This window comes from Macaca mulatta, chromosome 1 (genome assembly GCF_049350105.2).
Source record: "Macaca mulatta isolate MMU2019108-1 chromosome 1, T2T-MMU8v2.0, whole genome shotgun sequence".
NCBI lineage: Eukaryota > Metazoa > Chordata > Mammalia > Primates > Cercopithecidae > Macaca > Macaca mulatta.
The window spans coordinates 150,695,721-150,721,242 of record NC_133406.1 but is presented as its reverse complement, the minus strand read 5'-3'; the positions used below and the strand labels follow the sequence as shown (position 1 = coordinate 150,721,242).

The following is a 25,522-nucleotide window of genomic DNA, read 5'->3' as shown; positions in this document are numbered from 1 at the left end:
TAATTTTTTTGTTATTTTTGGAGGTGGAGTTTTGCTCTTGTTGCCCAGGCTGGAGTGCAATGGGGCAATCTTGGCTCACTGAAACCTCTGCCTCCTGGGTGCAAGCTATTCTCATACTTCAGCCTCCCAATAGCTGGGATTACAGGAACTTGCCACCACGCCTGGCTGATTTTTTGTATTTTTAGTAGAGACGGGATTTCATCATGTTGGCCAGGTTGGTCTCGGGCTCCTGACCTCAGGTGATCCACCTGCCTTGGCCTCCCAAAGTGCTGGGATTACAAGCATGAGCCACTGCATCTGGCCAATAATTTTAATTTAAACACATCTAAAAGAATAAATAAAATTGAATGCCAAATGTTTATCATCGGTCATTTATTCTAGGATTACTCTATGTATATGGTGCTACATGCTAGTTCAAAAATTCAACGAATTGCCCTAGTCATCTTCAGTTAAAGATTAAGACAGACTTTTCTCCTCAATGATTCTTTTTTTTCTTTTTAAAATTCAGATTCAGCAAACATCTTTGGGGACTTACTTTGTGCCAGACCCTAAACCAGGTGTTCCTAATACATTACACTATGAGGTGGTTTTTATTATTAAGATTTTACAGAGGAGGCATGAATGTTAGAGAGGTAATAACATAAGCAATCATTTAAAAACATACTTGAACTTAGAATGTAGTCTAGCATAAATAGCTACAATAGGCCACAACCGTATCTACCTTCACTATCCTATTTCTGTTGAAAGGCAGTTTAGGCAGTAAAAATAAACAAAGGTTGAGATCTGGTTTATTTATTTAACAGCTTTATGGAGATAAAATTTACATACCATACAATTTACCCATTAAAGTATATAATTCAGTGTTTTTTAGGGTAACCACAGGATTGCCCAACGACTATGTCTTCTGATTTTTAAACTGTTATTGATTTTTTTTGTTACTACTAACCATACATTTGAATAAGAAAACAGGATCATAATTCTAAAACAATTTAGAGTCAACCCTGTTATTTTCAGATTTAGTTTTTTTCAACCAAAGTCCAATAACTTTGCCTTTTCAGTTCTAGTACAAAAAGCTTCCTTGACTTCCACGAGAAATGTTTGCTTGCAGGAATGTTAAACTGATTTTCATGTGTGCCATTGACCAAGAGAAGCTTTGGAATGTGAAATCCGCTTCCGCATAATGTAATTATTTAAGTCTTTTGCAATAGTCATACTATAAAAGAGAAATCAAAGAATATATGCAATTAATACTTAATAAATATGCCGTTCTCAAGTTAAAAAACAAAAATCCCTTGATAACCATTTATAGCCATTCTGAGTTCTGATTCACTAAGGAGATCAGACCTCAAGATATGGATAGGATGCAGAGAAACCAGGTGCTGATCTCTTCTCTCATTGGCTTAACTTCACATTAGAAAGAATCATATTATTATGATGGTCATACTTCCCAAAGCAATATTTAGATCCGGTGCTATTCCTATCAAACTACCAGTGTCATTTTTCACAGAATTAGAAAAAACTATTCTAAAATTCACATGGAACCCAAAAAAAGCCAAATCACCAAAGCAGTCCTAAACAAAAAGAACAAAGCTGGAGATATCACATTACGTGACTTCAAACTATACTACAAGACTACAGTAACCAAAACAGCATGGTACTGATACAAAAGCAGACACACATACCACTGGAACAGGACAGAGAGTCCACAAAATTACACACATACAACCCACCTGATATTTGTGACAAAGTCGACAGTAACAAACAATGGGAAATGGACTCCCTATTCAATAAATGGTGCTGGGATAACTGGCTAGCCATATGAAGAAGATTGAAACTGGACCCCTTGCTTTCACCATATACAAAAACTAACTCAAGATGGATTAAAGGCTTAAATGTAAGACCTAAAACAATAAAAACTGTAGAAGAAAACCTAAAAAATACTACTCTGGATGTTGGTCTTGGCAAAGAATTTATGACTAAGTCCCCAAAGGCAATTGCGACAAAAACAAAAATTGACAAGTGGGACCTAGTTAAACTGAAGAGCTTCTTCACAGCAAATTAAACTATCAACAGTTAACAGACAGCGTACAGAATGGGAGAAAATATTTGCAAGCTATGCATCTGACAAAGGTCTAATATCCAGAATCTATAAGGAACTTAAATCCACAAGCAAAAAACAATCCCATTAAAAAAATGAGCAAAGGACATGAACAAACACTTCTCAAAAGAAAACATACATGTGGCCAACAAATATATTAAAAAATGCTCATCATCACTAATCGTTAGAGAAATGCAAATCAAAAAGACAGTGAGATACCCTCTCACACCAGAATGGCTATTATTAAAAAGTCAAAAAACGCCAGATGCTGGCAAGGTTGCGGAGAAAAGAGAACGCTTATGCACTGCTTGTAGGGATGTAAATTAGTTCAGCCACTGTGGAAAGCAGTGTAGAGATTTCTCAAAAGAGTTAAAACAGAACTGTAATTCAACCCAGCAATCTCTATTGTGTATATACCCAAGGAAAACAAATCATTCTACAAAAAATACGTGTACTTGTATGTTCACTGCAGCACTGTTCACAGTAGCAAAGACATGGAATCAACCAAGATGCCCGTCGACAGTGGACTGGATTTTTATACGGTACATATACACCATGGAATACTATGCAACCATAAAAAAGAATGAATCATGTTTTTTGCAGCAACATGGATGCAGCTGCAGGCCATTATCCTAGGCAAAGTAAGGCAGGAACATAAAACCAAATACCACATGTTCTCACTTACAAGTGGGAGCTAAACACTGAATACACATGGATACAAAGAAGGGAACAATAGACACAGGGGCCTGCTTAATGGGGGAGGGAAAGGAAGGGGATTGGGTTGGAAGGCTCCCTGTTAGGTGCTATGCTCATTACCTTGATCAGGAGTCCCCAACCCCTGAGCCACAGGCTGCTACTGATCCATAGCCTGTTAGGAACCTGGCTGCACAGCACGAGGTGAGCAGCAGGAGAGTGAGCAGAGCTTCATCTGTATTTACAGCCATTCCCTATTGCTCACATTACCGCCTGAGCTCTGCCTCTTGTCAGATCAGCAGCAGCATTAGATTCTCATAGGAGCATGAACTCTGTAACTGTGAATTCAAGGGATCTAGGTTCTGCTATCCCTGTGATAATCTAATGCCTGATGATCTGTCACTGTCTCCCATTACTCTCAGATGGGACTGTCTAATTGCAGGAAAAGCTCAGGGATCGCACTGATTCTACATTATGGTGAGTTGTATAATTATTTCATTATATATTACAGTGTAATAATAGAAATAAAGTGCATAACAAATGTGATGCACTTGAGTTAGCCCGAAACCACCCCCCTCCCCCATCTGTGGAAAAATTGTCTTCCATGAAACCAGTCCTTGGTGCCAAAAAGGTTGGGGACTGCTGACCTTGGTGATGGGATCATTCATACACCAAGCCTCAGCAACTAGTTTACCCATGTTACAAACCTGAACCTAAAATAAGTCACTTGAAGATCATAATGTAGTTAATATGCTGTATTATATAAATATGTGTTCAATATACTTTATACACATACACACTCAGTATATATGAAAACCTACTTTTGTTTTCAAATTGCTTGTTCATCTTTGATTCAGTTGATGGTTGAAATACGCCCCTGGTAGGAAGGGCATATGTCATTATCCCCATGTTTGGTGGGTAAAATGGTATAACAGATGGATTAATTCTAAGTCCTGTGGCTGACATTGCTGGAAAGTACTGGTTTTCTGCCTTATGGCCTGGGCACTTTCTTAAGCCTGTAGTTAACATCCATGCTTTGGTTTCCATACTTTGGCTTACCCATGAGATGTGATATCTGTACAGGCATATACTAGACCAATAACTGGGACAGCATTAAAATTATTTTTAGTTTCTGTAGCACATCATTTATCTCATGCTATGCCTTTGCCCTTGCTATTTCTTCAGTCAAAATTGTTTTCCCTCCTCTCCCCACCACCTCATGTCTCACCCTTCCTTCATCTCTCAGCTCAAAACCACACCTCTGTGAAGTTCTCCCAGTAACTACATGCAGACTTGGGCTTGCTCCATCCGTGCATCTGCTATACTTTGTATTAACTTCATATTACTTTGTATTAAGGTCAGAGCAATGCCCTCACTATTAGGTTGGTGCAACTTTTGCCATTAAAAGTAGTGGCAAAAACCGCAGTCACTTTCACACCAACCTAATATGTTGTAATTGTACTCTTATTTCTTATCATCCTGCATTAGACTGGGATCTCCTTGAGGGCAAGGATCTATATTAGATCATCTCTGCATTCCCCTCCATGGTGCTAGGCACAGGGCTGGTGGCTTTCTTGAATTCCTAGTGAATGTCAGGAAGGGATGGTGATGATTACATAATTTCATTGCTTTGTCATGTTTAAGCCAAGGACAGCAGTGAGGAGTTTCCTCCTTCAATAGCCAACCCTTAGCCAATAACACAGCCATTGGATGATCCGTGGTAGAGAAAAATATTTAGAGATGAAAGATTCTGTTAGCTCTCTCACTTAATTAGCTCAGAGAGGTCATTTAAGCTTTTTGAGCCTCAAGTTTCCTCATACTGTTGGGCAGTAGTAATGCCTAGACCACTGGGTTATTATGAAAATAAATAGAGATCTTGTATAGAAAAGTAGCTTGCAAACCGAAAAGCACTGCAAACATGAGAAATAAAGAAGAAAAGGTAATCTGGTAGAAAGAACATGTGCTTTGGCCTTAGGTGGGATTTTCAATCCAGACTCTGCTACTAATTATTTAATGTCTACAACTTCTATGAGTCTATTTCTTCCCCTCTCAAGGGTAAATAACAACACTTTGGCTGCTTAGAGTAATGTTGTGAAGGTTAAATAGGATTCAGGCAATGTTCCACTGTGTTCCACCTGTGTACGCTCAACTTTTTCCACCCAGAACTTTCAGATATTGTGTGTTCCTACCTCTGCACCTTCTTTTCTATGGCAGAATCAGTCCTTTGTACTCCAGGGAAAGCAGGCACCTACTCTCAGGCTGGGGAAAAAAATAGTGAGGGGAGATCACCAGAGGAAGAGACAGGCTGCCCTGGCATGTAATCCCAGCCAGCCGGGATGTGCCTTGGGGCAGGGCGGAGGCACAGCCTCAGTGTCATGTCACAGTGCATTCCTAGGACAGCTGTTTCTGCGGCAACTTCTTTTACCATTTCCTCTGAAACGTTTTATTGAAGTGAAAGCGTACATACCAAAAACATTTTATTGAAGTGGAAGCCTGAGTGTACAGATCACATTTTATAAATTGAACACACCTGTGTAACCAGATCATTCATTCTTCTTGTTGCCTAGTATTCTATTTTGTAAATATACCACATCTTTTTTTTTTTTATTCTACAGTTGATAGGCATTTGGATAGCTTACAATTTAGAGCTAATACAAATGGTGCTACTATGAGCATTCTCATACATGTTTTTGGATGTGTATATACCCGTGTTTCTTACAGGTATATACCTAGCAGTGGAATTGCAGGATCATAGAGTGTGCTTATGCTCAATTTTAGTAGATAATACTAAAACATTTCCCAGAGTTTCCCAACATTGACACACTCACCAGCAGTATTTGCGTTCCAGTTGCTCCAGCATCCTCACCGGCACTTAGTATTATCTGTCATTTTAATTTTAGGAATTCTGGTGGATTTTATGATTTCATACAACATTTGGAAATAGAGCCACTCTCTTAGCCCCCAAAAGCTTAAACTTTTGTACATTTATTTTCTGGAGTGTGCTCTGTATAAAACTGGGAAGTTGTATCAGATGTAAAGCTCCTAGTACAGTGCTTACCACATGGAAGGAAAATGACAAGTGATAGCCACTATTACTGTCACCATTATCATCATCACTAAATGCCATCTGTGTTCTTCAAGGGTGAGAGTAGGGCATGGTGGATTACAAAGGTGAATAAGACATATTCTCTGCCTACAAGGAGCTCAAGATCTAGTGGAAGAGATCGAGATTAGAAACAGATTTTGTTTTTGAGGCGGAGTCTTGCTCTGTTGCCCAGGCTGGAGTGCTGTGGCACTATCTCGCCTCACTGCAACCTCTGCCACCTGGGTTCGAGCAGTTCTTCCTGCCTCATCCTCCTGAGTAGCTGGGATTATAGGCGCCTGGCACCAAGCCACACTAATTTTTGTATTTTTAGTAGAGACGGGGTTTTGCCATGTTGGCCAGGCTGGTCTCAAACTCCTGACCTCAGGTGATCTGTTCACCTCGGCCTCCCAAAGTCCTGGGATTACAGACGTGAGCCACCATGCCCGGCCTACAAACAGATTATTACTAGACAATATGATAGCAATTTGAAGGAAAAGGTAGTGCTTGAGCTAGCACTTATTAAGGAAAAGTTCAATAGAAAGAAAAAAGAGAAATGGGCTGGAGAAAATAGCAAGGGCACAAAACTTCTGGTGGGGGTGGCAGAGTAGACAATGTGCTGGAAGAGAGGAGCTCATCTGAGGTTAGAGTGGTCGTGCGCTGTCTGTTATTCAGTGTTACCTTTCTTGCAGGGAGTCTGGGGCCAGAGCTGGTGACAGCGTGTGAAGTTACAGTACTCTGTACTCTGTTGCTGTGCCCACTGCCACTACCTTTGAACTTTTGTTTTCCCACTGGGAAGGTGGACAGCCTCTTCTATTTCGTGGGATCAAAGCCTGTCCTGAGTACAAGGTGCTTGAAAACTACCATTGACACTTCAACAGCTGCAAAATAACACTGATTGCAAGGATCCAACAATGTCTCTGCTGTATGGTCCTTTAACTCTTTATTTTTATGCTGAGACCTGGCTTAGAGTGTTCATTCTTGCATAGATCAATGTTGCTTTGTGGTAGCAATTCAGTTTAATAACACGCTCCCCTGCCCAATACCATCTGCAGATGTTAATAAATGTTCTCAAGGAATTTTTAGGATGCTGAAGATGATGATCAAGATCTCAAAATCATTTCATTGATTGAGCACCTACTATGTGTCAGGCATTGGATACATAGGACAAAGAAGGAAGTTGGACATAGTGCATGTCTTCATTGAATTGGTAATCCAATGGGCGATCAGACAAGTAAATACAGTGTGCTAAGAGCTGTGATGGGCGAAGGTACAGAGTTCTGTGAGAATACATCGAAGAAGCACCTCACCCATACTAGGGGATCAGGGAAAGCTTTCTGGAAAAGGCTGCAGAAACCAGATAGCCTGGTGAAGAGGAGTAGGGAGGAAGTAATCAAGGCAGAGGAAACAAAGTGTTGGAGAGACTGAACACAAGGGAAGAATGGCTTGTTAGAGAAACTGGCAGAAGTTACTGGCCTAGAACAGAGAGAGCCTGGAGAGTTTTTACCAAGGGACCCACGGCAAGATGGAAAAGGGATTAAAGGAGGTAAAGACTGGCAGCAGAAAGACCAGTTGTGATAATCATGGTGTAAAAGACAAATAACCAATGTCCTCAGTACACTGACTTTCAAAATTCACTTCTCTCTCAATCCGCCAACCCAGACATCCTGGTCTCCCTAGGACCAAATACAGCTACAGTCACATGTCACTTAATAGGGATACCTTCTGAAAAAATGTGGTGTTAGGCAATTTCATTGTTGCGTGAATACCAGAGTGTACTTACACAAAGCTAGATGATGTGTGTGTGTATATGCATCTATATATGTATTCACATGGAAAACCAAATTCCCAACATCATTACTGAATATCAGTCCTTCCCCTACTTCAGGAGTCTCCAGTCCCCAGACTGCAGACTGGTACCTGTCGAGGGCTGTTAGGAACTGGGCTGCACAGCAGTAGGTGAGCGGCGGGAGAGTGAGCATTACTGCCTGAGCTCCACTTTGTGTCAGATCAGCAGCAGCATTAGATTCTCATAGTAGCGTGAACCCTATTGTGAGCTCCGCATGTGAGGGATCTAGGTTGTGCACACTTTATGAGAATCTAATGCCTGATGATCCAACCAAGAGGAAACAATTTCATCCCAAAACCATCTCTCCCCGCGACGCCCATTTGTGGAAAAATTGCCCTCTACAAAACTCGTCTGTGGTGCCAGAAAGATTGAGGACCGCTGCCCTACTTGATCTATAATGCCAATGTTTAGTGCTGTGTATCAGGTTTCTATGTACTTCATTATAAAATGGAATCTTGCTCTGTCACCCAGACTGGAGTGCAATGGCGTGATCTTGTCTCACTGCAACCTCCTTCCTCCTCCTGGGTTCAAGCAATTCTTTTGCCTCAGCCTCCCAAGTAGCTGGGATTACAAGTGTGCGCCACTATGCCTGCTAAATTTTTGTATTTTTAGTAGAGATGGGGTTTCACCATATTGGCCAGGCTGGTCTCAAACTCCTGCCTCAAATGATCCACCCACCTCGGCCTCCCAAAGTGCTGGGATTATAGGCATGAGCCACCATCTTGTATCTTATGGGACCACCATCATATATGCAGTCCATTGTTGACCAAAACACCATTATGCAGTTCATGACTCTATTTAAAAAGTAAAGAAAAATCCTATTTGAAGGAAATATTACATGCAAAAAAAAAAAAAATCTATTGTTCCTATTACTCATGCAGATGGCCCTTTAAAGCCATGGTCCCCAAGTATGACTGTTATGTTCTTTGCCAGAAATAAACCTGTGCAAAGTGTACTCTCTAGTCTCTGTACATGAAGTAAGAGTCGTTCTGTATAACCTGCAGCTTGATGCTGTGTTTTGTGCATTTTAGATGGGAACTGAAGAGCTCAAAATGACATGAGGTTGAGCTGTTTCTCATTTAGTTTAGCCTGCCATGATTCCAGTAGCCTTTCTTCCTGCTTGCCCAAGCCATTCATGAAAGCAAAACCCACACAAGATACAGGAGCTCAGAATAAAAGGGGTTCGAGTGGGCATGTTATCTCCCACTTCCCCAACTAAGGTACAAATGGTTATTTTTCTTTTTTTCACTTCCTTGGTAATTTTTTTTTTTTTTCAAACACTGGATACCAGGCATTTCATACTTAAGCCCTGAAGTCTGGGAATGTGATTTCTAACAATTTTATGTTTGGAGTTCTTAGGCTTATGTTTACCTGCTTACATAAGAGGTATTTCACTTACAAAACTAACTACAGATGTGATCATTGCTGTAGTAGTCATCGTATTTTATTAAGAAATATTATGTACCTGCTCTGTGCAGTACTAGGTATGTGGAAGGTTTTTAGACAAAAATAAATAAATAAGACCTGGTCCCTGCTTTCAGAAACTTAATTTAAAACAGAGCAGAATTGCCGGGCGCGGTGGCTCAAGCCTGTAATCCCAGCACTTTGGGAGGCCGAGACGGGCGGATCATGAGGTCAGGAGATCGAGACCATCCTGGCTAACACAATGAAACCCCGTCTCCACTAAAAATACAAAAAAATTAGCCGGGCGTGGTGGCGGCGCCTGTAGTCCCAGCTACTCGGGAGGCTGAGGCAGGAGAATGGCGGGAACCCGGGAGGCGGAGCTTGCAGTGAGCCGAGATCGCGCCACTGCACTCCAGCCTGGGCGACAGAGCGAGACTCCGCCTCAAAAAAAAAAAAAAAAAAAACAGAGCAGAATCAAAGTACTAATGCCTTTTTCGTTGTGTCATCCAAGGAAGACACGAACAATTGGTCACAGCACTGTTTCCTACTGAAACCAGAATCAGCCTCAGAATCCTCCTCAACACAGCATTCCAGACAACCTATGAATAGATAATTCATCTTCCTGGCCGGGCACGGTGGCTCACGCCTGTAATCCCAGCACTTTGGGAGGCTGAGGTGGGCAGATCACAAGATCAGGAGTTCGAGACCAGCCTGGCCAATATGGTGAAACCCTGTCTCTACTGAAAATACAAAAATTAGCCAGGCGTGGTAGATGCCTGTAGTCCCAGCTACTCAGGAGGCTAAGGCAGGAGAATCGCTTGAACCAAGGAGGCAGAGGTTGCATTGAGCTGAGATCGCACCACTGCACTTCAGCCTGGGCGACATAAATAAATAAAAATAAAACATTAAAAATTCATCTTCCATCCTTAATTTTTAAAAAATAGATGCATTCCCAAAAATCTTGGGTACTTGCCTTGGTTTTTATTGCTTTGTCTTTTGCTAGTTTTTAAAGAAATGACATGATTTATTTCTTTAAAAAAGACAAAGCAATATGAATATGGAAACCCAAGAACCTCCCAAGAAAACAACATATGGTAATGTGGTTTTTCAAGAAGTTGAAACTTGAAACATTCAGTTCATGTACATAATTAGAGAAGCCATTCCCAATACTTGCCACTATAAACACGTTTTTCTTGGTTACTTCTAGGATGATTGCCCTCGTACTTTATTATTTGTATAAACTAGTTTCAGTGCTATAAAGCTACCAGCTGATAGTGAATAATAACCACATTTTCAAGTTTCCTGGCACCGGGGCTTCATTCATGGCTGCTCGGGTCACCTGCTTTGGTAGAGATCGTGTGTCTTCCTGGTGCTGACTTATTCAACATCACCATCATTGATTATTTCATGGCCACCTGAGTCTTGAGCTGTCTTCTCAATCCACATGCTTTCCATAGGACTGCATCAAAGGCCAGAGTTTCAGCTATATATATTGATAAATCCAAGTGTGTATAGTAAGACTCCTCCTAAATGCTAGACCCTTAATTTCAACTGTTTATGGGCACTTCTACCAGAGTGATTGGAGCTAACATAAACATCTAACAAACAGTTGTGGCCAGAGGGTGTGCTAAGAGTGTCACAATCATTACTTAATTTAACCTTTCCAACAACCCTTAGAAGTTTTCATCCCTGTTATACAGATGGGAAATACAAGGCTTAAGGAATCACATCATTAGTAAGTGTTAGAACTAAGTCTGGAACATAAGACTATCCAGAGTTTAACGGTATTTAATGGTATACACAGACCCTTCAATTTTGGCTTGTACAAAGTAAGAGTCATCCCACTCCTCGACCTCCAAATTTCAGTCTTAACCTTAAATGAGTCCACAACAAATGCCATCCTGCTGTCATATCCTCCTTCAAGGTCCACTAAGTAACCACTATGGACTTGGTGCAGTCTGTCATTATTTCTTACCTAGAATGCAATTCTTACTCATTCTTTCCCTCTTCCTTGCACTAGGAGAGAAAAGCTATATATTCTCTTTTTAGTTTATTTTCTACTACATTTATATTGGATAAAAAGGTAGGACCTGAATGAGAAAACTTTAGTTTGGAACAGGCATAGGGTTTTTCTCATTTACTCTTTTCACTTGCATCTCTAGAATAATGTATTTTGTCTTCTTGTTTTCTAGGAATGTTTACCCTTGCGGAAGTTGCATCACTTAATGACATTCAGCCAACTTACCGAATCCTGAAACCATGGTGGGATGTGTTTATGGATTACCTGGCTGTTGTTATGTTAATGGTAGCCATCTTTGCAGGAACCATGCAACTTACCAAAGATCAGGTGGTCTGTTTGCCAGTATTGCCATCTCCTGTAAATTCAAAGGCACATACATCACCAGGAAATGCCGAGGTCACCACCAACATCCCGAAGATGGAAGCAGCCACCAACCAAGACCAAGATGGGCGGACAACAAATGACATTTCCTTTGGGACATCTGCTGTGACACCTGACATACCTCTCAGAGCCACATATCCTCGCACAGATTTCGCACTTCCAAGTCAGGAGGCAAAGAAAGAGAAGAAAGATCCAACAGGTCGAAAAACAAACTTGGATTTTCAGCAATATGTATTTATTAATCAGATGTGTTACCATCTGGCCCTTCCATGGTATTCTAAGTACTTTCCATACCTTGCTCTTATACATACTATTATTCTCATGGTCAGTAGCAACTTTTGGTTCAAATATCCCAAAACATGCTCAAAAGTAGAACATTTTGTTTCAATATTAGGAAAGTGCTTTGAATCCCCTTGGACTACAAAAGCATTGTCTGAGACAGCATGCGAAGACTCAGAGGAAAACAAGCAGAGAATAACAGGTGCCCAGACTCTACCAAAGCATGTGTCTACCAGCAGTGATGAAGGGAGCCCCAGTGCCAGTACACCAATGATCAATAAAACCGGCTTTAAATTTTCAGCTGAGAAACCTGTGATTGAAGTTCCCAGCATGACCATCCTAGATAAAAAGGATGGAGAGCAGGCCAAAGCCCTGTTTGAGAAAGTGAGGAAGTTCCGTGCCCATGTGGAAGATAGTGACTTGATCTATAAACTCTATGTCGTCCAAACAGTTATCAAAACAGCCAAGTTCATTTTTATTCTCTGCTATACAGCGAACTTTGTCAACGCAATCAGCTTTGAACATGTCTGCAAGCCCAAAGTTGAGCATCTGACTGGTTATGAGGTATTTGAGTGCACCCACAATATGGCTTACATGTTGAAAAAGCTTCTCATCAGTTACATATCCATTATTTGTGTTTATGGCTTTATCTGCCTCTACACTCTCTTCTGGTTATTCAGGATACCTTTGAAGGAATATTCTTTCGAAAAAGTCAGAGAAGAGAGCAGTTTTAGTGACATTCCAGATGTCAAAAACGATTTTGCGTTCCTTCTCCACATGGTGGACCAGTATGACCAGCTATATTCCAAGCGTTTTGGTGTGTTCTTGTCAGAAGTTAGTGAAAATAAACTTAGGGAAATTAGTTTGAACCATGAGTGGACATTTGAAAAACTCAGGCAGCACGTTTCACGCAATGCCCAGGACAAGCAGGAGTTGCATCTGTTCATGCTATCGGGGGTGCCCGATGCTGTCTTTGACCTCACAGACCTGGATGTGCTAAAGCTTGAACTAATTCCAGAAGCTAAAATTCCTGCTAAGATTTCTCAAATGACTAACCTCCAAGAGCTCCACCTCTGCCACTGCCCTGCAAAAGTTGAACAGACTGCTTTTAGCTTTCTTCGCGATCACTTGAGATGCCTTCACGTGAAGTTCACCGATGTGGCTGAAATTCCTGCCTGGGTGTATTTGCTCAAAAACCTTCGAGAGTTGTACTTAATAGGCAATTTGAACTCTGAAAACAACAAGATGATAGGACTTGAATCTCTCCGAGAGTTGCGGCACCTTAAGATTCTCCACGTGAAGAGCAATTTGACCAAAGTTCCCTCCAACATTACAGATGTGGCTCCACATCTTACAAAGTTAGTCATTCATAATGACGGCACTAAACTCTTGGTACTGAACAGCCTTAAGAAAATGATGAATGTCGCCGAGCTAGAACTCCAGAACTGTGAACTAGAGAGAATTCCACATGCTATTTTCAGCCTCTCTAATTTACAGGAACTGGATTTAAAGTCAAATAACATTCGCACAATTGAGGAAATCATCAGTTTCCAGCATTTAAAACGACTGACTTGTTTAAAATTATGGCATAACAAGATTGTTACTATTCCTCCCTCTATTACCCATGTCAAAAACTTGGAGTCACTTTATTTCTCTAACAACAAGCTCGAATCCTTACCAGTGGCAGTATTTAGTTTACAGAAACTCAGATGCTTAGATGTAAGCTACAACAACATTTCAATGATTCCAATAGAAATAGGATTGCTTCAGAACCTGCAGCATTTGCATATCACTGGGAACAAAGTGGACAGTCTGCCAAAACAATTGTTTAAATGCATAAAGTTGAGGACTTTGAATCTGGGACAAAACTGCATCACCTCACTCCCAGAGAAAGTTGGTCAGCTCTCCCAGCTCACTCAGCTGGAGCTGAAGGGGAACTGCTTGGACCGCCTGCCAGCCCAGCTGGGCCAGTGTCGGATGCTCAAGAAAAGCGGGCTTGTTGTGGAAGATCACCTTTTTGACACCCTGCCACTCGAAGTCAAAGAGGCATTGAATCAAGACATAAATATTCCCTTTGCAAATGGGATTTAAACTAAGAGAATACGTGCACAGCGATGTGCAGGAACAACTTCCTAGATTGCAAGTGCTCACGTACAAGTTATTACAAGATAATGCATTTTAGGAGTAGATACATCTTTTAAAATAAAACACAGAGAGGATGCATAGAAGGCTGATAGAAGACATAACTGAATGTTCAACGTTTGTAGGGTTTTAAGTCATTCATTTCCAAATTTTTTTTTTTTCTTTTGGGGAAAGGGAAGGAAAAATTATAATCACTAATCTTGGTTATTTTTAAATTGTTTGTAACTTGGATGCTGCCGCTACTGAATGTTTACAAATTGCTTGCCTGCTAAAGTAAATGATTAAATTGACATTTTCTTACTATATCACCTTTTTTGAGGGGTCTTAATTTACTTTGCTTAATTGGTGCAATATTGCTTTCACTCAGATCACTAAAGACAGATACATCAAGTCCAAACTTGTAAATTTAGATTTGCTAAAATACTGATTGATTTCCTGTTTTAATTTAAAGTGCCTCAAGTAAGCACTCCTCACAATAGTTGACTGGTACTGCTGCTCCTGAGCACCTCGTGTCATAGGTTTTATACTCTTACAGACTTGGAATGCAGTAGAGGTATGTGGATTGTTAGGGGTTTTGTTTTTTAAGAATAAGTAGCAAGAAATAACACATTTCTTAATAGCTTTTTTGACATAGTTTGGCGTTCCGATTATATGGTACATTTTTCTGCCAATAACATAGGGTTGCCAATAAATAGAAAATGTTTTCTAAAAATAAATTTTATTACAACAAAATAAAAATTTTAATGACTTATTAACAAAACCTGCAATATCACCACCATTTGGAAGATAACACAGAATCACAAGTATCATTTAATTTCTTGCCCTTCTCAGTGTTCTTCTGGTGTTGGTGGGAAAATAATAGGAAATGTAGTTCATTGGGTAGGGAAACTCTTAACTGTCCCTATCTTAGTGACAAGCTGTATTTTCTATGTTTGCGTGCAGCTAGGAGGAGTCATAGCCAGACAAATGCTAGGAGAATACACTTTTTAGATAATGATTTCCTTCTTTAACTGACCAGTATCTAATCAATCTCAGAAAAATCAAAAAAATTCCCTGCCAGATGTTTCATAGGCCTCCTACAGGACTCTTTTCAAGAGAATAGAACAGTTTGGCACTCTGACAAAGCAGTGTCCTCTCGCTACAAAACTGGACTCACTTAAACACTGGACTTTTGTCACTTCTAAGCACAACTTGAAGGATTTTGCAGAGAATGGGCAAAGATGGACTCGTATCTTTGCTTTCTTCCCCAGAACTGAACTCTAGGAGTGCTGGTCTGTGGCCAATGGAGGTGAATCTTGGCCTGCAGTAGAGCCTGTGAATGCTCTGAGAAGTATTCTCACAAATAGAAAAGGCTGCAGCCCCTGTAGCTGAGTTAGGAATTGATGCTGGCTCTGGCACCCTGGCCATTCCTTCTCCTCCTCAAAGGCTTGAGGTAGGGGGCTAGCTTATTAAACATTTTTTAAGCTTAAGTTTGAATAATCAGACAAAAAGCAATGGCATATTTTCAGTACAGCAAATTCTCTTCTATGCATCTTCCAGTTGTCTCAGCATTCATTAATGGATTCACTAGTATTAATGATGTACCTTGGTGCCTTTCTAATACAAAGAACTAGGGATTCAGTGTTGGAATAAGTTCTGGCCACATGGAGGTTTATCTAGTAAAGTAGAGAGATAAATATTAATTATGTAAATAATAGAAGTGTTTAATTACAATTATAGAAGGTGTAGGTCAGGTGCAGTGACTCACACCTATAATCCTAGCACTTTGAGAGGCTGAGGCAGGAGGATGGCTTGAGCCTGGGAGTTTGAGAACAGCCTGGGCAACATAGCAATACCCCATCTCTACAAAAAAGTTTAAAAATTAGCTGGGCATGGTAGCATGCACTTGTAGTCCCAGCTACTTGGGAGGCTGAGGTGCAAGGATCACTTGGGCCCAGGAGTTCGAGGCTGCAGTGAGTTATGATCGTGCCATTGTACTCCAGCCTGGTGATAGAGCAAGACCTTGCCTCAACCAAACCAAAAAAAGTGTACAAAATCTGTGTAAATGAATAATGGCGGGGGTGGAGTGAACTTAAAGAAGCGCTTCAGGGAAGTTTTGTACTTGTAAACGGTCCTGAACATTTCCCTTCCACCAGCCATGTGGGGCGCTGTTCTCCCTGCTTGGTAATGCCACCGCCTGAAATTAGCACAGTATTTTTAGAAGGATGCCACTCCATCTTAGTTGTGAGATAAGGAGTCCAGATCTTAGGATCTTTGCTTTTAGGACTGGAAAACTTGTCTTCCCTTTCTTAAAACAAAACAAAACAAAACACCTTATTGAAGTATAACTGGTATATAAAAGGCCCTACATATGTAAGGCCTTTACATATATACCTTAAATATGGTAGCAAACTGCATATCAATGAGCTGCCTTTCTTAAAACAAGTGTATGTTGTTTTTGAAGGGCAGGTGTGGCAGGACGCCACAGTTCACTTTGCTTTTCAGAGAAGAGCCATTCTGTAGGAACCACAATCTATGAGATAATCCCTAAATTTGGCCACTGGCAGCTCTGCCCATAGGCTCCTGTTTCCTAAACACTACTTGGGGTTCAGTCACTTAGAACTGGTTGGTGTTAGATGCCTTCAAACAGTATCAAGGGGTACCTCTTCTCTTACCCAAATTGCTGTTGACTATCAGCCCTTACTGATTTCCTTGAACTCTGAAAAGTTTAGGGTCAGTTGATTTAAATGCCACATTCCATGCCACTGTTTGCAAATAAGAATACTCTAAAAGAGAGTTCCTGAGAAATGCTGACTCATTTAACAGACTTTAAATGTACTGAGTTTTGATGCCTCAACAACAGAAAAAGAGTTGTGGGCCCAAATAGACTGTCAACCTATGTGTCCTCTTGAATTTATGTTGGCATCGCTTGGACCAGACATGGGAGAAAAACAAGTTAGTATGTATAAGATTTGGCTTAATATTTTCATATCTTTCCATGAAGTCCCTTGAGCAATCTGAAAAAGAGTATTTAAAGTCTGTTTTTAAATATGCCATATCTGGGTGAGTCTCACAAAGTCTGAAAGAACTTGGTTTGCTTGTGGCTGTTTAATTTTTTCTCACTAGCAGTCAGTTGGCTTGACAAAGAGGATTGACTTTTTTAAGGGTTCAGAAAGATGAGCCGAAATTGTCACAGGGACCTCATTCTTAGTAGTACAGATTTAGGAATTTAATAGTAGGCAGGAAGAGTTCATTCTATAATTCATGGCTGGCAAAGTCCTGACTGTTTGATGTTTTTTTAATATAAAGAAAGAAGTCATATTCTTTCTTAATATCTGTAATACTTTCTCTGTCTCTCCTGGTCTCTACTTCAACCAGTAACCAAACTCTCTAAGTTGCTGATGGCAGCAAACTCCAAAGTGCCCTTGAGGCCAACGCCCAATAGTTATTTCCATTCACCTTGTTGAATAAAAGCCAGAGTACTGTCCTCTTGCTAAGATTTCTGGCAGCACTTGCGTCAGTAATTCATTCCAATAAAATGGTCCCTTTATCAACTGAATCCCCAAACAAAGGCAGTACTAACAAAAAGCTCCTTTCATGAAAAATAGAAGGGGGGAAAAAAGAGCAAGCCCCTGGAAACCAGTTTTCAAAAGTCCTCTAACTTGTGACTGCAACACGAAGAAGTGGCCCCGTCTGATCCTGGCCAGCTGCAGCTCTCTTAAAGCAAGGGCTCCGGGTATTCAAGGTGGTATCCGCTGGGGCACAGGGAAGGCTGAAGCCAAGGGGGCAGAAGAGCAGCAGGCCAGGAACCATCTGCCCCTCAAGCCTGGCCTAGCCTAGCCTGGGGTGACAGTCACAGCTGAAATCATGGAAATAAGTCCCTTCACTCACAAAGCCAATAGCAGATGTCCATTTTTCATCCTTGTGTCTCTGGACATAAAACGTATAAACTGTTCCAGGTAAGCATCGCCTTTCTTGTGGAAATTCATGGGATTATTTGCTGAGAGTTAATCCCGAAAAGTTGCATTCCACAGTCTCATCCACCCCCCTCCCACTGCTGTGGGACCCCTGATGGTAGAAAGTTCCCCAGCCCCACCTGCTGTCACTGTCAGCTGTCCTTCCTTCACTCCTAAGATTCCAGGCTCTGGAGTGAGAGTGCCTGGGTTTGAATCCTGCCTCGGCCCCAGCTGTGTGACTGTGCGGAAGCTACTTACCTAAGCCTCAGTTTTTTTACTGTAAATGGGAATAGTCATAGTACCTACCAAATGGGTTTTATTGTGTGTGACAATTGAATGAGGTGATTCATTTGAGGCACTGTGCCTGGCAGATAGTAAGTACTCAATAATACTGTTACTACTTTTATCCCCAGAGACCGTTGACCTTCCCTAATATGCATTCTCTCCTTCCTTGGTAATGGAATTTTCAGTGGACACCTGGAACACAATAAAATGTGTATTTTTAAAAGCCAGGCAGTGGTCCTTGCCTGTAGTCCCAGCAAGTGTGAAGACTGAAGCAGGAAGATCACTTGGGTCCAGGTGTTCCAGTCCAGCTTGGGCAACACAGCAAGACCCTGATTCTTTTTAGAAAACAAAACAGGCCAGGCATGGTAGCTCACACCTGTAATCCCAGCACTTCGCGGGGCCAAGGCGGGTGGATCGCTTGAGGCCAGGAATCCGAGACCAGCCTAGCCAACATGGCAAAACCCTGTCTCTACCAAAAATAACAAAAATTAGCTGGCGCAGTGGTGCATGCCTATAGTCCCAGCTACTCAGGAGGCTGAGGCAAGAGGATCCCTTGAGCCCAGGAGGTAGAGGTTTCAGTGAGTGGAGATCGGGCCACTGCACTGCAGCCTGGGCGACAGAGCAAGGCCTTGTCTCAAAAAAACAAAATGAAAACTATTTTCTAGGCTTCCTTGGGGCTAGATGTGCCATGGGGCTAGGATTTAGTTAAATTCTAGCCAAAGGAGTGGGAATGGAAGTGGAATGTGGGATTTCTGGATTAGGACCTTAGAGGAAGGGCATATCCTTCCCCGTTCCTGCTGCTTAAATTGCACAAATAGAAATAAGCCCAATTTAGACTGTGCAGATCAGGGCAACAAATCAGATGTGGCACAGCAGCACAATAAAAGTCTGGGCCCCTGGCAACTTCAAGAAACAGGGTCATATAAAGGAGAAATAAATCTGTGTCCTGTTTAAGCCACAATTCGGGGACTCTGATAAATGCAACAAATCCTAAAAACCTTGCTACTCAAACCCGTGGCTGGATAGCCATAGCAGCACTGGGGGCTTGTTAGAAATGCAGAATCTCAGTTTCCTCCCCAGACACTGATAGAACCAAATCTGTGTTTTAACAGGATGGTGTCCAGCTGATGTATAGGCAAATAAAATCTGAGAAGCATTGTCCTAAATAACACACCAACGAAGAACAAATCAGTCATCAGAAAGTGTTTCTTCCCCCACTGGGTTATGCCTCTCCCATCAGCCTTTTGCTGGGCTCTAGTGGGAGAGGGAGAAATTGGGGATTTTGTTGGTGCTTGTGGCTTAGACCAACTTCCACATCCCCATTTGCTCCTGCTGGCAGTCATGCTTTTCATGTCACCATAGCAACTACAGAGCAGAAAAAAAAGTGACAGTCACTGTGGGCTGCTTGAAGAGGTGGTGGCAATATAGGTCATCCTCCCAGTAGTGTGAGGTTTTGAAGGTCTATGACTGCCCCAATGGCATATGCACTTGTACTAAGTAAGCCCTTCACTCATTGATACCCTTCACGTGCCCAGGTAGCTAAACTGCCCTATTCTGTTAACCTTCAGGCTGAGTCTGGCTTAGTTGCTTAAAGTTCAGTCAACCATGGAATAGCCTGCCCATTTTGAGCCTTTTCAGAATGCTTCTGGAAAACTGCCAAATAGCCCAGCATGAAAATTAGCTAGAGTAGTTTTAGGGGAAAGACGTACTCAAAGGAATCACACAGGTATTACACCAAGCTGCACAGATTAAGAAATATATTTTTTCAATTTGCCATTGAAAAACTATAAGTAATAGCCACATATTTCAGTACTTTAAAATGAGTTTCTCCACTTTGGAAGGCCAAGGCGGGTGGATCACTTGAGGTCAGGAGTTCGAGACCAGCCTGGCCAACGTGGTGAAACCTCATCTCTACTAAAAATACAAAAATTAGCCAGGCGTGGTGGTGTGTGCCTATAATCCCAGCTACTCGGGAGGCTGAGGCAGGAAAATCACTTGAACCCAGGAGGCAGAGGTTATAGTGAGCCAAGACTGTGCCATTGCACTCCAGCCTGGGTGACAGAGCCAGACTCTGACTCAAAAATAAATACATACATAAAAATAAAAAAGATGAAATGAAGTTCTGCCTGAATGAAAACTTCAAGATGTATCTCCAAGGGTTTAACCCAACTATTCCCTGCAGCTTAGGCCTGTTACCTATTCGGCGTTGGTTATGATGGAAACATCTGGTTACTCTCCTGATGATAACACTTCATCTTCCTGAAGATGGTGTTTAAATCACTCATCATCTCCACTTCCCAGAATGTTGTGAAGATTATGTCAGCATGGTGCCTAGCGCTCCCTGGAGATAAATGTGCATAATCAGAGTTTCCTATTAATTTATCATCATGGTAGGAAATTCAGTTAAGAGAACATTTTCATCTCTGCCTTAGAAGTAGCTGACACATGAATTCAAGTCAACACCTTTCACGTATCAATCCTAAGTAACTGCTGTTCTTTAGGGGATTGATTATATATTTTCAAGTTTCCATTTCTGAAGATAGAAGATGGTATTAGAAGTGAATTGGGCTGGGTGCAGTAACTCAGACCTGTAATACCAGCATTTTGGGAGGCCAAGACAGGCAGATCACCTGGGGTCAGGAGTTTGAGACGAGCCTGGCCACCATGGCAAAACCCCACCTCTACTAAAAGTCCAAAAATTAGCCAGGCATGGTGGTGCATGCCTGTAGTCCCAGCTACTCAGGAGCCTGAGGCAGGAGAATTGCCTGAACCCAAGTGGCAGAGGTTCCAGTGAACCAAGATCGCACCACTGCACTCCAGCCTGGGCGACTGAGCAAGACTACATCTCAAAAAAAAAAAAAAAAGTGAATTGGACACTATAAGTAACAACAGTAATGGCTCCGACTCTATGCCAGATGGGCATTTGACCTGTATCTCAGGCAAACAGGGAAGTGTGAGTTACTTCCATTTTATAGATAAAGAAACTGTGAAGTTACACAATCTGTCCAAAGTCACCCAGCCGGCAGGAGACAGGGGCACTGCTAAATCAGGCAACGTGCATATCTTATCTCATTGAATCCTCACAAGATCACTAACAGAAAGGCATTATCCTCATCTAAGAGACGAACAAACCTAGAGAATTTGACCTGTCTCTGTTTTCATATTGTAAATAGCAGTTACTAGTCTCTGATGCAGGCACCCCTACAACGAGAGAGGTGTTGCTTATGCTCTTCCACTCAATACCCAGCAGATGACTGGTGCTCTGTCAGCAATTCAGAAAGATGTTTTGAAATCTGTGTTGACATCCGGTTACATAAATATGCCCCAAGCTAGGATTTTTCTTCATTCTTTAGCCTTAGAGAGAAGTTTTGATGTGTCTCAGCATCTGTCCTTAGCATTACAACTTGTTTCCTCTGTTAGGCTGTTGACAGTCATGAAAGGGCAATCCACCCAAGGTAATGTAATTATTTTCCCTCACTAAATGTTAAAAGCATGACCGTCTTTACTCATGGTCATTTACTCAGAAATGAGAAAGCTCTGTCTCAGCTGTTTGGTGCAGAGTCAGTGTGGTAGAGAGTGACATTCAACAGATCCAGAAAGGTGGGTGCAGGAAAACACTGTAACATTTGCTAGGCCCTCTGGGCAGATGTGACTTTTCTTTCCAGCATGGCATTTCAAACGCGGATTCTTCAGCTGTTACCAACCCATGCAGCAGCAGGCGCCTGCATTGCCCTGACCTTTATTTTTACTGGATCTTTTCCTTTTTCTGTTGATGGTCACTGTACTCCACCATCTGGGCTGGGACAAGAAATCAAATATTTGTGGTCCGCGGGGAGGAAGGACCCGGCTTCACATGGAAGAAACTGCTTAGAATAGAGGAAGAATGAAGAAAGTTGAGGAAACTAATATTCCCACCCCTGCTGGTACATATGTACCCTTTCCAGATTTGCATTTCAAAACGTCCAGGAGGTTTCAATTTTTTTTTTTTTTTTGGCCTACCTTCTTCCCTTATCCATTGTAATCTATTCTAATTCCTCACCCCAAAAGAGCTCAGTTTGGCAGAGTGAATTTTAAACAAAACATGAATTGTTAGATGAAAAGCATTTGTGTGTGTTTTATATCTTTGACCCCTTGTAAAGGTGAGCAGAGCTTTTACAGGATAACACAGTTTATATACAATCAATATAAGCAGGAGAATCTTACCATTCACCAGGACTAAAATTACAGTCAGTAGTGACCAAGAAAAGTCTGCCGACGGAGCAATAAAGAGCTCAGAGGAGGCCAGGAAAGATGTTTTAAAATATTGTAAACAGTTATTCCATTATTTACAGAATAAAATTAGCCCAATGACACATTTTAAGTATGGCCTCAGTTCTTCTGCCAGCCAGAGTTAAAGCCATAGCAAATAACACGTGTGCTCAATTGCAATGAATTGAGACCTATTGCAGTTGCTTTTGAGAAGATTACAAGAGGTTCTAAGTTGGTTCTGCTCATACTGAGTTTTTAGTTGCTAAAATCCTCCTCATTGTATGAAACTAAGTTAGTTTTCTTAGCCTAAGATTTAACTATCTCTGTATAAAAAGCCTCCTGCCAGCAGCGTGACCACCTACTCTTTGTCGTTAGACTGGGAAGCTGCAGAATATGGTGGTTAGAGTTTAAGCTACTGGAACTGCCTCCTTAAAGGCAAGTTACTTAACAGGGGTGTGTTTTTGCTTTCTCATCTGTGAAAAGGGGTTAATGATAATATTTACCTTGTAGCATAGCTGTGTATATTAAGTGAGTTAACACATGAATTGCTTAGGACAATACCTGGCATGTTGAATGCTTAATACATTTAAGTGGTTTTTATTAATAATATTTCTATAATATTTGAGAGATGTATCCATCATTTAAGCCTGGAAAATAAAGCTATTCAAATGGAAGATTATATAAGAGATAAGGAAATGGACACTGCCCAAGTAAGAACTAATTTTGCTTTTCTCTCAAAAGGCAGCAAAGACAAGTCACTGGTGATTTAATGTCTCACAGACATCTTTTCATACATGTATTACTTTGTGTATTTTGCTTAGCAAATCAGGGTATTCAGACATTGTAATACCAAGAACCCTCTTGGGTTGGTTATGATTCTTTGTAAGTAAGTTCTCTAAACTTGGGTCAGACCCAATGACCTACTGGCAAAAGACCTGAAAACAGATTTTCAAAGAATAGCTGCAACGAACTCTGACTTGGGGTTGTTTATTGAGTCTTCGTCTTAGCCTTCTTGGTGTTGCTCTAGCAGAACACCAAAGACTGGGTAATTTATGAAGAAATTTATTTTTCACAGTTCTGGAGGCTGGGAAGTCCAATATCAAAGTGCCTGCAGTGAGGACCTTCGTGCTGCGTCATCCCATGGCGGGAGACAGAAGCGCAAGAGACCAGGAGAGCCAGGGCAAGAGAAAGAGGGCTAACCTCATCCTTTTATCAGGAACCCACTCCTGCAACAACAGCATTCATCTGTTCATGAGGGCAGAGCTCCCATGAGCCAATCACATCTTAAAGTTTCCACTTCTCAACAATATTGCACTGGGGATTAAGTTTCCGATACGTAAACTTTGGGGAACACATTCAAACCACAGCAGTCCTCAATAAGGAATGTTGACTGTTTTCACTGGGCAGGGGATAAGGAATTTGCTTCTGGGCTGACCAGTATTTTTTATCTCTTTTTTGGTTAACCTGAAACTTAGACTGGTCATTGGGACTAAAAGTGTTCTACCTTTTTAGTCTATTAAAAAAGATGAAGGCCGGGCGCTGTGGCTCACGCCTGTAATCCCTGCACTTTGGGAGGCTGAGGCGGGCGGATCACGAGGTCAGGAGATCGAGATCATCCTGGCTAACACGGTGAAACCCCGTCTCTACTAAAATACAAAAAATTAGCCGGGCGCGTTTGCTGGCGCCTGTAGTCCCAGCTACTCGGGAGGCTGAGGCAGGAGAATGGCGCGAACCCGGGAGGCGGAGCTTGCAGTGAGCCGAGATGGTGCCACTGCACTCCAGTCTGGGCGACAAAGTGAAGACTCCACCTCAAAAAAAAAAAAAAAAAAAAAAAAAAAAAGATGAAAATTCATCTCTATGACCACAGATATTAATAGCTGGTCATTTGCTTTCTTCAAAGAATTCATTTGAAATATATTTATGTTCATAGTTTTAAAATAGACGATCCATAAAAGCCCATGTTTACAGAACAGATGACTAAGGGTGTGATTTGCAAAACGAAAATAATGTTTTCTTCTATTCATCAGGGTTAGCTCCTCTAGAACTCAGGAAAAAAATGGTTATAGACAATGTTTAGGAAATGAAACCATTGGTTACAGCAAAGCATACTTGCAGCACTTTTAGAATGAGCACTTTAGACAGAATGCTCATTTTAAAAGTACTATCCAGCCAGGTGTAGTGACTCACGCCTGTAATCCTAATGCTTTGGGAGGCCGAGGCGGATGAGTCATTTGAGCCCAGGAGTTTGAGACCAATCTGGGCAACATGGTGAGACCCCATCTCGACATAAAAATAATTTAAGAAACACTAGCTGAGCGCAGTGGTGTGCGCCTGTTGTCCCAGCTACTCAGGAGGCTGAGGTTGGAGGGTTACTTGAGCCTAGGAGGTTGAGGCTGCAATGAGCCAAGATCGCACCACTGCATTCTAGCCTGGGTAACAAAGAGAGACACTGTAAGTAAGTCTATGGCATTTTGTGATGGCAGCCTGGGTCTACTAATACAGAAGACATACTGAAGCTTATCTGAAGTTGCAAAGGCAAGCTGGAATGCTGTGATACTGGAGCACAGTAAATGAGGACAGAATTAAAGGACTTGGGGTCAGAGAGATAAAGGGGTAAGTAAACTTAAAAACACATAAAAAGGCCGGGTGCGGTGGCTCAAGCCTGTAATCTCAGCACTTTGGGAGGCCGAGACGGGCGGATCACGAGGTCAGGAGATCGAGACCCTCCTGGCTAACACGGTGAAACGCCGTCTCTACTAAAAAATACAAAAAAACAACAACAAAAAAAACTAGCCGGGCGAGGTGGTGGGTGCCTGTAGTCCCAGCTACTCGGGAGGCTGAGGCAGGAGAATGGCTTAAACCCGGGAGGCGGAGCTTGCAGTGAGCTGAGATCTGGCCACTGCACTCCAGCCTGGGCGACGTCTCAAAAAAAAAAAAAAAAAAAAGAGGCCGGGCGCGGTGGCTCAAGCCTGTAATCCCAGCACTTTGGGAGGCCGAGACGGGCGGATCACGAGGTCAGGAGATCGAGACCATCCTGGCGAACACGGTGAAACCCCGTCTCTACTAAAAAAATACAAAAAACAGGCCGGGCGCGGTGGCTCACGCC

The 25,522-nt window shown here is 41.8% G+C and overlaps 1 protein-coding gene across 17 annotated transcripts in view; it reads left to right on the top strand.

Moving 5' to 3' along the window:
* The window catches only part of LRRC8D (leucine rich repeat containing 8 VRAC subunit D), a 118,814-nt gene extending 104,561 nt beyond the window's left edge, over positions 1–14,253 (top strand). For 12 of the 17 annotated variants that reach the window (XM_077951980.1, XM_015143550.3, XM_077953548.1 and 9 more), the window contains one exon: positions 11,319–14,253. In XM_077951980.1, coding sequence (XP_077808106.1) covers positions 11,321–13,897 — 2,577 coding nt within the window. In that variant the 5' untranslated portion in view covers positions 11,319–11,320 and the 3' untranslated portion in view covers positions 13,898–14,253. 17 annotated transcript variants of the gene reach the window in all.
* Positions 14,254–25,522: the final 11,269 nt, after the last annotated feature.